Source organism: Orycteropus afer, unplaced genomic scaffold (genome assembly GCF_000298275.1).
Source record: "Orycteropus afer afer isolate SDZICR_OR568_19922 unplaced genomic scaffold, OryAfe1.0 scaffold00095, whole genome shotgun sequence".
NCBI classification, from domain to species: Eukaryota; Metazoa; Chordata; class Mammalia; order Tubulidentata; family Orycteropodidae; genus Orycteropus; species Orycteropus afer.
Genome location: NW_006921682.1, coordinates 2,405,215 through 2,420,421, shown reverse-complemented (window position 1 = coordinate 2,420,421; position 15,207 = coordinate 2,405,215). Strand labels below are relative to the sequence as shown.

General features: G+C 38.4%; 1 protein-coding gene across 1 annotated transcript; it reads left to right on the top strand.

Annotated features, from left to right (window-relative positions):
- Positions 1-4,823: 4,823 nt before the first annotated feature.
- On the top strand, positions 4,824-15,037 carry MAK16 (MAK16 homolog). The gene is made up of 10 exons (XM_007942701.2): positions 4,824-4,838; positions 7,972-8,021; positions 8,107-8,216; positions 8,321-8,385; positions 8,564-8,715; positions 9,833-9,887; positions 12,963-13,037; positions 13,737-13,847; positions 14,596-14,661; positions 14,843-15,037. Exons 1-10 carry the CDS (start codon positions 4,824-4,826, stop codon positions 15,035-15,037), a joined length of 894 nt encoding a protein of 297 aa, XP_007940892.1.
- Positions 15,038-15,207: the final 170 nt, after the last annotated feature.

The following is a 15,207-nucleotide window of genomic DNA, read 5'->3' as shown; positions in this document are numbered from 1 at the left end:
TACCATCTAGTTCTGGTCTTGGGTCATGTAGGCTGAGGTTTGTATGACCCACCAGTCCCTTGGACTGATTGTTTCCATGTGATTTTGGTTTTCTTTATTATTCTTTGCTCTGTCCAAGAAGAGACCAATTGATAGCTGCTTGTAAGTTTTTAAGACATTAGTTATTATGCACCAAAGTAGGATGTTGTTGTTGTTGTTGTTGTTATGTGCCGTTGAGTCGGACCTGACTCATAGCGACCTCTCCTTGGGTTTCCAAGGTGGTATCACTACAGTAGTAGATTGCCCAACCTTCCTTCCGAGGAGTGGCTGGTGGGTTTGAACCACCAGCCTTCTGGTTAGCAGTCAAGTGCCTTAGGCACTATGCTACCAAGTAGGATGTAGAATAGTGTTTTTGTGTAGTATGTTACGTAAATTGAGCTTGGTGCTCCCCATGACCCCAATGGTAACATCTTGTAAATTATAACAGAATATCACAACGAAAATATTGACACAGTCAAGATACATAACATTTCCATCACCACAATGATCCCTCATGTTGCCCTTTTTTGAGCCATATCCATTTCCCCCCTATTCTCAACCTTTCCTTATACTTGGCAACTACTCATCTGTTTCCCATTTCTATAATTTTTTCATTTCAATAATGTTATAAAGATTGAATCATACAGAAAATAATCTTTTGACATTGGCTTTTTTTACTCAGCATAATTCTCTGGTTATTTATCCTGGCTGTTATGTATATCATTGCTCATTTTTACTGCTCCTTAGTACTCCATGATATGGATGTACCACAGTTTGTTTAACCATTCACCTATTCAAGGTATCTGGATTGTTTCCAGTTGTTGTTGTTTGTTAATATAACAACACACTGCACAATTCACCCATGTAAAGTATAAAATGCAATGGTTTTTAGCACATTCACAAAATTGTGCAATTATCACCATAATCACTTTAAAACTCTCTCAGCACCTAAAAAGAAATCCCATGCCCATTTGCAGCAGGCATTTGTTTGTCCTTAACCTCCTCTCAAGCTATAGCCAACCACTAATCTAATTTGTGCCATTATATACGTTTGCCTATTCTGTACATTTCATATAAGTGGAGTATGTGGTCTTTTGTGACTGGCTTCTTTCCTGTAGCATAATGCTTTCAATGTTTATCTATGTTGTAGCACACATCAATACTTCACTTCTTTTTATTCTGTAGATATACCACAAAGTTTTGGTTCTCTTGTGCCACTCTATCAGAAATACCACAAATGGGTGGCTTTAACAAAAAGGGATTTATTCTCTTACAATTTAGGAGTCTAGAAGTCTGAGTTCAAAGTGCCAGCTCTAAGGTCTGGGAGAAAGCCCCTCAACCTTGGGCTTCAACTCCACCTCTTGCTCCTGGACCACTGAAGTTGGAGGCATTTCTTAGCTCAGGCAGCTGCAGGCTGCTGAGGCTGACAAGACCAAAGTTGACAAATACGATGGCACAGTCTCAAGATTACCAAACAACATGGCAGGCCACTAGTTCAAGGCCAGAGACAGTCCCAAGATTGGCAGGAAACATGGCACGCTGCTAAAAAGACTCAGGAACCCTACATGCAGGGTCATAGCATGCCAAAAACCTGCTGAACCCTTTCTCAAAGCTTCTTATATACTAGCAGCAGACCACATCCCTAAAGCAGCTACTCAGCTGCTCCAGTAGATTCCACCATAGAGCTGATTACCAGTCTCATCATGGAGAATAACTACATCCAGCTGCCTTGTTGTTGTATACCGTCGAGTCACACCTGACTCATAGTGACCCCTCCTTGGGTTTCCGAGGCAGTATCACTACGGAAGTAGGATTGCCCAACCTTCCTTCCGAGTGCCTAGCCACTCAAAAACAGGCCCAGCCAAGCTGACACACAACTTAACTGCCACACACAGTTTATCTGTTCATTCATCAGTTGATAAGCATTTGGGTTATTTCTACTATTTTTAGTATGAATAATCCTCCTATAAACATTTGTGTACACATTTTTGTTTGAACACATATTTTCATTTCTCTTGGGTACAATTTTGGAATTATATGAATGGCCAGTGGAATTGTTGAGTCATATGGTAACTCTATGTTTAACCATTTGAGGAAATACCATACTGTTTAGCAAAGTAGCTGCAGCATTTTACATTCCCACAAACAGTGTATGAGGGTTCCAGTTTCTCCACATTCTCACCAACACTTATTATTATCTGACTTTTTTATTCTAGTAATGCTAGTGGGTGTGAAGTGGTACCTTATTGTGGTTTTAATTTTTTTGCACTTCCCTGCCTTAAAGCAATTCAGTTAGTGGGTATGTGCAGGTGCTCAGGGTTGCCCAGTATTAGATTTCTTCCATATTTTAACTTGTTAATCAAGTTTATAACTTGATTTTATGGTCATGAAGGAGTATGTGCATGTATGTACTGTGACTTTTCCTCTACCCTACAGGGCAGAGGAGCACTAGTAGTGTAGTGGTTAAAGCATTTGGCTGCTAACCATAAGGTAGGCAGTTCAAACCCTTTTGCCCCTCCATAGGAGAAAGATGAGGCAATCTGCTATCATAAAGATTTACAGCCTTGGAAACTCTGTGGAACAGTTCTACTCTGTAACATAGGGTCATTATGAGTTGGCATTGATGGTAGTGGGTTTAGTTTTGGTTTTCATCTGGGAGGAGTCTAATGAAAACAATAACTACTTTTCATGCAACAATTTAAACTATGCAGTGATAGATAACTGCCACCTAGTCAGCTACAACTCATAGTGACAGCAGAATGAAATTACTCCCGGTCCTGCATCCTCCTCACAATTGATCCAGTCCATCCTTGTAGCTATTGTGCCAATCCATCTCACTGAGGGTCTCCCTCACCTCATTGGTCCTCTACTTCACCAAACACAATTCCCTCCTCCAATGACTGATCCCTCCTGATAACCTATCCAAAGCAAGCCAGTTAGACAATATTCCGATGCATACGGCTTTCATTGGGTAATTTTCAGAAGTAGACTCAGATTTTTCTTCCCAGTCTTACTTTTAAAGTTCTATTAAAATCTGTACACCAAGAGTGATACTGCTGGTATTTGAAATATAGATGGCATAGCTTCCAGCATCCAGCCACACGCAAGCCACAACGGTATGATGAGCAGACAGATGAGTAGTGTAACTATACATTTAACATATTGCTAATTACCTTATACCCCTGTTTTCTTATATGGAGGAACAGTTGATAAAGGTTAAGTGCTTTACCCAAGGATCTCAGTAAATAACCATTGCTTTTTCTAAGCTAAGTTTAGCTCAGAAAATAAACGCTAAATCAGCAAATTTAAAATATTTATTGTACACTGAATTATCTCATTATGCAATGTTATAGAGAAATAAATTTTTACCAAAGCCTTCTGCAGCAAGACGTTTTTTATTGTGACATATCAGAAAATGAAAGTGAAAAATGACAAACTGGCTGCAAGCACTATGGTTATAAACAGACCAAGATCCACAGAAGTACAATTAATAGATGCTTTTTATACAATTTTGGGAAGTGTTGATTCCTTGTGGGTAAAGGTCTTTCAACGTGCCCTTTACAATCACTGGAGCATGAACCTATGAGCAAATGACTTACATGCTACAATTGATTAAAGTAAAAACAACTAAAATTATGATTGGGTAATCTTTTCTTTTTTTTCCTCTTAACTATAATGTCTTGGCTCAGGGGTCTTAGGTCTGTCATATGGTAATTGCCTGGCAGCCTTTAGTTTTGTTTTGGGCTTATTGAATGATAGTAAGTAGATCTTTAACTCACTTCCTGGTATCCTGTAATTCAATACACGATATGCACATCCATCCTCCATTGTCTGCTGTCCATTGGACTTGTTAGAGCACTCTGTTCTGTGCTTTGAGCCTTCTGTTTATTGTTTGAAGGGTCTATAAATCTTGATAAATTGGCTGCTGTTTTTGGCCAGCTGTGCTTTGAGTAATCCTTCATCAGCGATCTACATTCAAATTAAAGCTGCATACCGACTCGACAACACATAACAACAACAACCTATTTATTCAAAGATTGGGCCTTTCTTACTTTTCGGGTTTAAAATGTCCTTTCTTTTATAAAATAGTATGAAGTAGTAAAGGTTTTCTTTTTCCCATAGCAAATATGAAAAGAAGAGCTGTTAGTCCTCCACATTTGTTTCTGAAATATTAACTGATTAATGAATTTCAAAGACTGGGACTCACTGCAGCATCAAACACGAGTGTCTGTGGGAATAAGTAAGGGAGGTGCTACTGAGGGAGGAAAGACCTTACGCTGAAAGGGCCAGCCTAGCGTGCCGAGTTTGCGGAGACTCGGTGAAGGACTAAAAATACAGAACAGTCCAGCGCGAAGGTACCGCCAGAGCTTCCTTACTGTGGCACCTAGTAGGCGCGGGTCTGCACCTTTCCCGAGTTCACTACCAGGCAAACAGGCCGGGAGGGCGGGCTGAGTCTGAGACCCCGAGACGGTCCCAAATGCACATCGGCTCGCCTGGCTTCGCGTTCCAGGGCTGGGTCGACTGCGTGTTACATCCTCCCGCGCAGGGTCGCTACGGGGCCTTTAGCCATGTTTACAATCCCGGGTGAGCCCCAAGCAAGGGTGAGCCCCAAGCAAAGGTGAGCGCGCACAGACGGTAAGAACCGGGAGGCGGAGACGCGCACGAAAGGTAAGACAGCCAGGTGGCGCTGTACATCTCTTACAGTCTCAGAGTTTCTCGCGATAGGTGAGACTAGCGTTTCCGGATGTGATTTTCCGGAAGAAGTATGGTTGGTGCTCGAAGCTAGCCACGCTGAACGGGACATCATGCAATCAGATGATGTGAGTCTCCTCCGGTTCTTTCGTGACCTGTATTTACGCAGGGTACTTCGCCCGCTTTAGGAGACTCAGAAATTGCACATTACTCTGTCTCGTTCCACTATGGAAGCGAGGCTTCCAGGACCCCGATTTTCTAACGTGGGGCTCTAGTGTCTACAGGGGACTCCAACCCGTTACCCAGAGCCTGGACATCGCCACCTCAATCCGCGGGGTCGACATATCCAGTCCTAGGTGCTTAGCAAAGAAAGACTTTGTGCATGCTGTTGGTCTCTCTGGGCTTGGCTGGGCGAGGAGCAGGAGAGGATTCGGTTGGGGGTTTAAGACACCAAGTTTAAGGATCCCGACATCCCATGTCCCACCTAACTTTTCAATCTGCTTTCTCTATTTTACGTTTCTTGTTTTTGTTTTTACTTTTGCACCACTCTTTAACTTAATTTCGAATATATCCTATATTCATGCATTTAGCTGTTGAAGAAATATTTAGAAAGTGCTTACAGTGTGTTTGGCATCGTGGCAATCACTGGAGATTGCAAGTGGCAAGCCCCTGCCTTCCTGGAGCCCAGTGGTGGGGGAGACAGATAATAAACAAATGGACAAATATATAAAATGATTGCACTGGGTAAAGAGTATTGTGAAAGATAGACCGAAAGCGATGAAGTAGAGCATCAGTCGGAGAAACTACTCCAGAGAGGGCTAATCAAAGAAGGTTTCTCTGAACAAGTGGCATTTGAGCTGAGATGTAAAAGGTGAGACTGAGCCAGCCAGTAAGAACCTGAGGAGGAAAAAAACAATGGATCCTGACAGTAGGAGCAACAAAGTACCAAGATACAAAGGTATGAGAGAAGGATTGGAAAGAACGTGAATGTGACTAGATTATAGGAATCAAGGGGAAAGAATAGGTAATGAGATTGGGCTTGTTCCTCACAGCAAAATCATAGAGTCATCTAAGAAGTGTTTTTTAGGTTTGTAATAGGAAACAAAATCTGATTTGTGTTTGTGAAAAATTCTCTAGTTGTTTTGTGAAGGGCTTTTGAAAGGAAGCAAGATTAAAAGCAAGGAGAGTGGGGTATGGTGGAAAGTAGTGATACCTTTGACAAAGGTAGTAATAACGAGGATGATGAAAAAAATGGATGAATTTGGGTCTGTTTTATCAGTATAACTGACAAGACTTGATGACGGAGTAAATGAAGAAGAAAATGGAAAAATCAAATGATTTGAGATTTGAACAAATAGTTAACTGGCGGTTTTATTTATTGAGATAGTGGAGATTGAAAAAAGAACAGGGTATTCTTTCTGAGGAGTGTGGACTTAAGAGTCCATATGGACATGCTAATGTTTATGATAGGAGCTCTGGTAGCATAGTGGCTAAGACACTTGCCTGCTAACCAGACGGCTGGCGGTTCAAACCCACCAGCCACTCCTCGGAAGGAAGGTTGGGCAATCCTACTTCTGTAGTGATACTGCCTCGGAAACCCAAGGAGGGGTTGCTATGAGTCGGGTTTAACTCGACGGCACATAACAACAACAACAACAATGTTTATGATGCCCTTTTGACATCCAAGTGGAGATGATCAAGTAGGCAGCTGGGTGTATATACAAACCTGGTGCTCAGGAGAGAACTCTAACCAGGAGATGACAATTTGGTAGTCATCAGCTTAGAGATGACATTTAAAGCTACAACCCTGAATGAATCCTCTAGGTAGACAGAATAGATCCTCAACTCAAACCCTGGAGACATTTCCAACATTTAGAATTCAAGCAAGAGATGGAGCCAACAGAAGAAAGTGAGAAGGAGCGGCCAGTGGACAGGACAGAAAGCAGAGTGCCAGGAAACAGAGGTGGTCAACCTTCTCAAATTCTGTGAAGATACTGATAAAATTAGTACTGATAATCATCCTTTGGCAATGTGGAGAACAAAAATGACTATTACAAGCATTTTCAGTTAATTCAGCAATGATGAACTGCTCCATAGCGTTTTCAGCCATTAGCAGATAGCCAAGTCTGTCTTTTGAGGGAACTCTGGGTGGGTTTTTGCCACCCAGGGCCCACCTCCTTAGCATACATGATTCTAATAATCTGGCTTTTGCTTTTCCAGTTTCATTTCCTCATACCTATATCCTACTGTCCCCTGCTAACACAGCCTATGAAATTCCTAAAATGTGTTTTAACCTTTTATACTGTTTTTCCTTTTAACTGCTTTAAAGCCTTATTTTTCAGTCTCTCAAAGTCTCTCCTACTATTACATACCTCTATTACAGCATTTGGGAGCTCTGGTAGCATAGTGGCTAAGACACTTGCCTGCTAACCAGACGGCTGGCGGTTCAAACCCACCAGCCACTCCTCGGAAGGAAGGTTGGGCAATCCTACTTCCGTAGTGATACTGCCTCAGAAACCCAAGGAGGGGTCGCTATGAGTCGGGGCCGACTCGACGGCACATAACAACATTACAGCATTTAGACTGCTACTTTTTGATTTTTTGTTTACATATCTCTTTTCCTAACTAGATAGATAAAACTCCTTGAGGACTATACCTGCCTTCATTCAGCAAATACTTAAGTGTCTACTGTGTCAGAACTTAAAGATGCCAGTGCTGTACATAAATTAAGTACACAATAAATGCTGAATAAATAAAGAGCACATTTGTCATTGAAAGATAGCAGTAGATCATTTTCCTTGTCCTCAATAAAATCACATTCTGGTATGTATATCCAGAAATCTGGAACTGTGCAGCCTTTCAAAAAATGAATGATGTACATATTTAATAAAAAAAAGCAAAGTTACAAAATATATACACTATTTCATTTTTGTTAAAAATATATGTAGGGATAATATTGTAGGTGGAATATACAAAGATATACATAAAATTGGAAAAATACTTAAAATATACTAACAATTTTCTGGCTAATAGGATTATGGTTGCTGCTAATTTGTCTTTTTGAATTTTCTACGAGTCTTATTTCTGTAAAGAAAACAAGTCAGACTACTTTAAAAGGTGTTTATGTCTTCTGCCTCTTACTCCTCAAAAGCTCCTTTCTTCAGGAAAGCAGGGCACTGTCATGGGGCATTGTCTTCTTGGATTAATATGCCATCTGATGAGTCAGAACAATTGAAATGGGTTTTCACTTTGTCTTTGCAGGTTATCTGGGATACACTAGGAAACAAACAATTTTGTTCCTTCAAAATAAGGTGAGTCTGGATTTACAACTCAGACATTCTTTTAGTTGGTAACGAAAACCATTTTATAATCTTTGTTTCACTACTCTTGCTCTAGAACTAAGACTCAGAGCTTTTGTAGAAATGAGTACAGCCTGACTGGACTATGTAATCGGTCATCCTGCCCCTTAGCAAACAGTCAGTATGCCACTATCAAAGAAGAAAAAGGTAACTCCCCACTTTTAACTTCCATGAGAATTGTTCACCAGCTTTTAAAAGGTTGTGCTTTAGTCTCTCCAAATAATGTTAAAGGTATTTACTTCCTCCTGCAGGACAGTGCTACTTGTATATGAAGGTTATAGAACGAGCAGCTTTTCCTAGGCGTCTCTGGGAACGGGTAAGACTTAAGACACAAAGTTGCAGTGACAGTGGGTCAAGAGTGAAAACCCCACATGCTGTTTTCTCTTCTTCAGTCATATTTGGATTAAATTTTGAAGCCATCCTCATCAGATGTTGCTGATAGTGGAGACCTAATCATTTACTCTTGCCCTTCAAGCTTCCTTTTTGTTTGCTAGGTCAGGCTCAATAAAAACTACGAGAAAGCGCTGGAGCAAATAGATGAAAATCTGATTTACTGGCCTCGTTTTATTCGACACAAATGCAAGCAGAGATTCACCAAGATCACCCAGTACCTAATTCGAATTCGAAAACTTACACTAAAGCGACAGTAAGTATTAAGGTGGTTCATATTTATCCTTGATTTTTCAGGCTGTCTTTCTTTCCATGAAGTATGGTATAGAGTTGATTTGTGATAATGCTGTTAAAATCAACATTGTGTAATTTTTTATGACATACTAACGAAAAAGAAGGGTCAATGGTGATTTAGTGGTAGAATATTCACCTTCCATGTGAGTGATTTAGATTCCCAGCCAATGCGTCTCAGTGCAGCCAACATCTGTCTGTCAGTAGGGACTGGCATGTTGCTGTGGTGCTCAAAAGGTTTGATAGAGTTTCCAGACTAACAGGGACTAGGAAGAAAAGCCTAGTGATCTACTTCTGAAAAATCAGCTAGTGATTTTTTTGGATTAGAACAGTCTGGTTTGTAACAGATCTGGAGATGGCACAGGACTGGGCAGTGTTTTCTTTCATTGTGAACGGATCACTGTTAGTTGGGGGCTGACTTGATAACAACTAAGAAGAAGAAACTTTACCTCAGATTAAAATGGTGCCCTTTGATTTTGCAGGATTTTTAAAAACAATGTAGTACAACTTGATTATACCCTCCCTGCCTGAAAATCAGCTTCAGGAAATTTTCTTTATAACCCGAGTAAATCTTAATATTAAAGATGTGAAAATTACCTTAAAAATGTGAACAAATGAGAATATACAAACTGTATTGTGATTTCCTTGAAAACTTAAAAAGTAATATAAAAATCTACAGAATTAATTGAATACCTTAAGAATTGTGACCTACAAAGAATGCTTTCAGTCTCATACAGAATTCTTTCCCTTAGTTCCTTCTGTAGTGATACTGCCTCAGAAACCCAAGGAGGGGTTGCTATGAGTCACATCTAACTCAATGGCAATGAATTAGTTCTCAGAGGTATTTATCTCAGGATTGTAAAGGACATTGAAAGATTCAAAATGTCTAAAGAAAACAGACAGCCACATTAAAATATATGTAGAACATCTGGTTTTTTGGAATATATATTTCTGCAAAATTTTGAATCATGTAATATTGCTGTATTGAACTACAAAACCAATTCAAATCCATTTTTTTCATCTTTTAAAAGGAACACATAGTATGTGTACTTGGATTTTCTGACATGTTTTATTTCCCATAGGAGGAAACTTGTTCCTTTGAGTAAGAAGGTGGAGAGGAGGGAAAAAAGAAGAGAGGTAACTTATTCTGATATTCATAGCTCCCATATTTTCATTGGAGGAGGTTTTATTGGCAGGTCTCATGGTAAACATTCAGTCACCATTGTCTGTCAACTATTCAGGTCCTGGGACAAGACCAGCAACATTTCCATTCTCTTAGGCAAAGGTCACCATGAGTGTGAGCTGACTTGACAGCAACAACAATAGTGGTTAACAGTTTTAGTTGTGTAAGACATCTGATTTCCCCTATTTTAAGATTATAAATTTCAGTATAGGTAAAAATATGGGTGCTTTGGAAATCTATGCAATGGAAGAACAAAAAAGAAATCTTAGAGATCCACTATCCCTTATTTAAATTCTTGAGGTCAAAAGTTTCACAATTCAGAATTTTGGTATGATGCCTACATATTATCTCAGCGAAGTCTGCACTCTAATCCAACACTATAGTGTTTCTGCAGTGAAATACAAGAATGTTCACATTAGATGGAATTTTAAAAAAGTCTTTAAAGAGGCTTATGTCATTTCAGATCATATTTTGGCAGTAAATTGAGTTTTTTGGATTTTGCTATTGCTAATAAGGACTGGGCAGCCTACTTCCGTAGTGATACTGCCTCGGAAACCCAAAGAGGGGTCACTGAGTCGGATCCGACTCGACAGCAGTGTATTTGGTTTGGTTTTGGTAATAAGGACTTACAGACTTTATTTTAATATGGAGTTTTTTCTTGAAGTTAACTGGGAAGGTTTATCACTAGAACTGAATACTGAAGGTAATCATTGTGCCGTTCATGGAAAATTTACTCTGGTCGGCAATCCCCAGCCTTTGATGCAGAGAGGAGTATGCATATTGAACAGTTACATTTTGGTATCTCACTGTTGGTTGGAGCACTGGTGATGCAGTGGTTAAAGCAGTCAACTACTAAGCAAACAGCAGTTTGAACCCACCAGCCACTCCATGAGAGAAAGATATGGCATCTGCTTCCATAAGTATTTATAGTTTGGAAACCCTATAGTGTCGATATGAGTCAGAATTGAGTCGATGGCATGAGTTTGGTTTGATTTTTGGTCATCAAGAATTAGCTTTAATAATTTGAAGCTGTTTGTATTAATCACTTGAAGTTCCTTATTTCAAGTCTATTATATAAGGGGTTTCCAAACTTTTCATTCACTCCATCAACAGTATTTTAATATGTACTCCTCAATACTAATAATACTTATAAATATTACTATAGATATATATTTGCACCAGTGTGTATATCATAATAGCTTGTATGTAGTGAAACGGAAATCTGGTTCTTAGCGGAGTATAAATTTGTCTCTCAGAGCTATTATAACTGATAGGTATCTCAAAGATACATAGAGAAGTATATTGTTGATGGTTTCTATTAAGAACTTGCTCTTCATTTTTCATTGTTTTCTGCCAATAATGCAGAGGTTTGGGTTCAAATTCATCCAGTGAAATTTCCATCTTTCCTGTCAAACAGGTATTCTTGCAAACTTTCAAAAGAAATTAAATTGCTGTTTTTAGCCAATGTGTTTGAAGCCCTCTGAAAAATCTAGATTTGGAAGATTTTCAGGTGGGCTGGAAAATAGTGTGTAGTTGTAGTTTTTATAGGAGACGCATGGTATTTTTAGCAACAGTATCACATAGATGTAATTACATGCAACAGCTGAAAAGATACCTATCCATAAAGCAAGTTTAAAAAGAAAAATTTCTTCTTCAAACTCACTGCTAAAATGTTGTCTTTCTCTTAAAGGAATAGATTAAATATATTTTTAAAAACTTCTGCTAGGCAACATACTGGTGACAGCCATTTGCTACCTCAGCAAAGGTTGGCAAATATGGGACATTTTCTTTTTGTGAAAAATTTATGACTCACCTTTAAGTTCTACAACTTTCTTAAGTACTATGCCATTTGAAAAGTTGAAGGTTTGAATCCACCCAGAAGCACCTTGGAGAAAGATCTGAAGACCTATGTCCAAAAAATCAGCCATGAAAACCCTATGGAGCATAGTTCCACAGATAACCCATGGGGTACCAAGAATCAGAGTCGACTTGATGACAGCTGGTTATGGCACTGGATAACCAGCATACCTTTATGACTGTTACCAGTTTTATTGCAAATGATTCAATATCATTTATAAATCCACTTAACCAAGCAAATACAAACAGCTAAATGTTGTAATATTCTGAATAAGGAAGTGAGACCACCACTTTGAAACTATAATAGGATGTCCTTTGCTCAGTATGTCTTGCTCACTGTATCTGGAACAACTTTTGTCTAGGACAGAGTCAGGACACCAAAAGTCTCTGTGATAAATATTGTGACATTTATTTCAAGAGAAATTACACATAGAAGTTTTGAATATTTTCATCCTATACCTCAGTGGATCACCTTTAGGTGTGGCACTCCAGTTTAGAAAACAGTGTAAAATATCACATTAACTTTATTACTCAGCCATGTGCCTTCAGTCTGTGGGCCTTATGATTTACACAGTTTAATTATTCTACCATAGCTTCACTGTACAATACTTTAAAACCTTTTGTGGCTTTCATTATAAAATTAATGCAAAATCTTAAGCTTGAAATGTAGATTGAGGTCAGATTTTTATCTTTTAGGTGGAGGGTGGTATAGGTTGGAGCCAGGCTCTTTGTCCTATGAGAGGTCATTAGAGAAAGACGATATATTTTTTTTTCCTATTTATCATGTGGATTCTAACATAGTTTCTGAAGACATAGACAGGTAAAGGTCTGTCTTCCCTTTTCTTAACTTTTACAAATTCTGGCTTCTGGGTTGCTAATTTTTTGAAATACATAAATATATGTAGACCAACATGCTTTATATATCTATCAGACGTTTTTAGAATTTAATTCAGAATTCAGCTTACAAATGAATTTTTAAATTTAAAGGTTTCTGAGAATGAGTGAAAGGGAAAGAAAAAACCACCTGGTTGAAGAGGCAGAAGCCTTAATAATATCAAGAGGAGAAAAATGCTTACGTCTTTCTTATACAAACATGATAGTTTCTTCCCATTTACACAGGCTGAAAAATTAGTACTAATTAAGCAAATGGATTTTCTCTTTTATTCTTATAGGAAAAGGCATTAATAGCTGCTCAGCTGGACAATGCCATTGAAAAGGAATTACTGGAGAGATTGAAACAAGATACGGTGAGACACATGGAGCTTTAGGGTATAACTTTTGTTTCTTAGGTGTCGTGTCTTGCTAGAAAATATTTGGAAAACTGTTTTTAAAGCTGTTGGAAAGGTCTCCACCCTGATTTCCTCCCTGGAATAAATACATATCATTTAGACCTTGGCTTCTTCATTTGAATTCACTAATGCAAACACATAAAGTGCTCTGGTTACCCTTGATACTCTGCATCAGTGTGAGAGACCTTCCCCTCTCTGCCATTCTTTCCAACCTCAGTAAATGCATCAGTTATAGAACTCTGTATAAAGGCCATACTTTTGCTCCTCTTCCATATTACCCTAGTCTCTTTATTCCCTTTTAAAAAAGTAGTGTCACCTATAGACAAAATGTGATTAAGATTTATTTTTTACTCTTTCCCCTTCATTAGCAAAATTACATCTGTCCTAATTCATGGGTTTCATAGACTACCAAATTTTAAGTGCTCTACTTCCATCCTCATAGAAGTTACATGTTTGATATTAATCACTAATAATTTAAATCAAAATGGGTCTTTTTAAGACACTGCAAACTCTAGACTTAAAAATAATACAGAAATACTATGTATAAAATTAAGTAGTGTTACTTAAGACATTGAGGTAGAAAAATAGGTTGGACAGTGGAACTTGAAGTGTAATATCCAAATTTAGTTAAAGCCAGTCTGTGTTTATGTTACTCAGTATGGCGACATCTACAACTTCCCCAGCCACGCCTTCGACAAGGCCCTGGAACAACAGGAGGCAGAGAGTGACTCTTCAGATGCTGAGGAAAAAGAGGAAGAAGATGAAGAAGTAAGCCTTGTTTTTGTTTTGTCAAGCAGTGATCTATATAGACTATGTATGTTTTTATGTAATTGAGATATGGAATATCATCTTCCTACCCCTAACAGAAATAATTATTTGGTCATTTTGTTCCACCATGAGAATGATTTAGGTTCAGCAGTGGTTGCTTTGTTGTGGTAGTTCAGCCAACAGACATTGACAACTTTAATCTTACTTACTGGTATCTAAAGCTTATTCCTGCCAGGTAAAAAATGAAGAATCCTCATCAGTGGATAAATATACCACTAAGGAACCTACTGAAAATTATATTGGGTTTAATCTTACTATTAAATAGGAGAAGTGTTTGAATGGATAGTATTTTTAGAAGATGGGCTAATTGGCAAGTAGAACTTTACTTGTTTGGTATACCCTCAGGCTATTATCTATATGTAAAGCATTTTTATGGTACTTGAATTACAGGTTTTAGTTGGATGTACCAAGAATAATTTGTAAATCCCTCCTTATATACTGATTTTAGTCCATTAAAGTGAGGACATGTTACTTTTAATGATTTAAATCAGACATGAGAATTGAGATCTCTAAAAAAAAAAAGTCGTAATTGAGAAGTATTGATTTTGGAATAACTAGATACTGGCTGGATAATAAGTAGACTGATTCTGATTGTCATTTATGTACTTATTTATCAAAGAATAAAACTAGATGTTTAAACTTAATTTTCATTATGTATTTTGAACCTAACCATTATGTTTTTCTTTAGGACATAGGAAAAAGAGAATTTGTGGAAGATGATGAGGTAGATGAGAGTGACATAAGTGACTTCGAGGTAAGCTTTATGAGTCAAAGATCCTTTGGCCTTCAGCAGAAAGTATGGAGGGTTTCTGAACATGCACAGAGGCATATAAATTTTCTAGTTTGTTCTAAACTGAGAGAACAATGAAGGGAGTTTGGGGAACTAATCTAACATTCTTTTCCTTTCTCTTTCATTGTTTCTCTCCCCATACTAGGATATGGATAAACTGGTTGCCAGCAGTGATGAAGATCAGGATGATAAATCTTCAAGTGAGGAAGAAGGGAAGGCTCTTAATGCTAAACACAACGGCAAAACACCCTTGAAAGGACCTTTGCTGAGAAAGCGAGCCTATGTAGAGATAGAGTATGAACAGGAGACAGAGCCCATGGCCAAAGCCAAAACCATGTGATTTCTCTTCCTTTACAAACAGCACTGGACGTTTCTAACATCTTCTTTTTTTGTATCTTAAACACACATACACCTCCAGTTTTTGCTCTTTCATGTTGTATTTAACACAGTGTTTGTGTTCTCAATATTTATGTCACTTCTGTGGGCAAGAAATCTGGGAAGTGAAGGAAA

Excerpts from the sequence above, each read along its gene's own strand:
- MAK16 (XM_007942701.2), top strand. Across the intron at positions 8,022-8,106 it reads TTTTGTTCCTTCAAAATAAG|AACTAAGACTCAGAGCTTTT; the intron begins GTGAGTCTGGAT and ends CTCTTGCTCTAG. Across the intron at positions 13,848-14,595 it reads AAGAGGAAGAAGATGAAGAA|GACATAGGAAAAAGAGAATT; the intron begins GTAAGCCTTGTT and ends GTTTTTCTTTAG.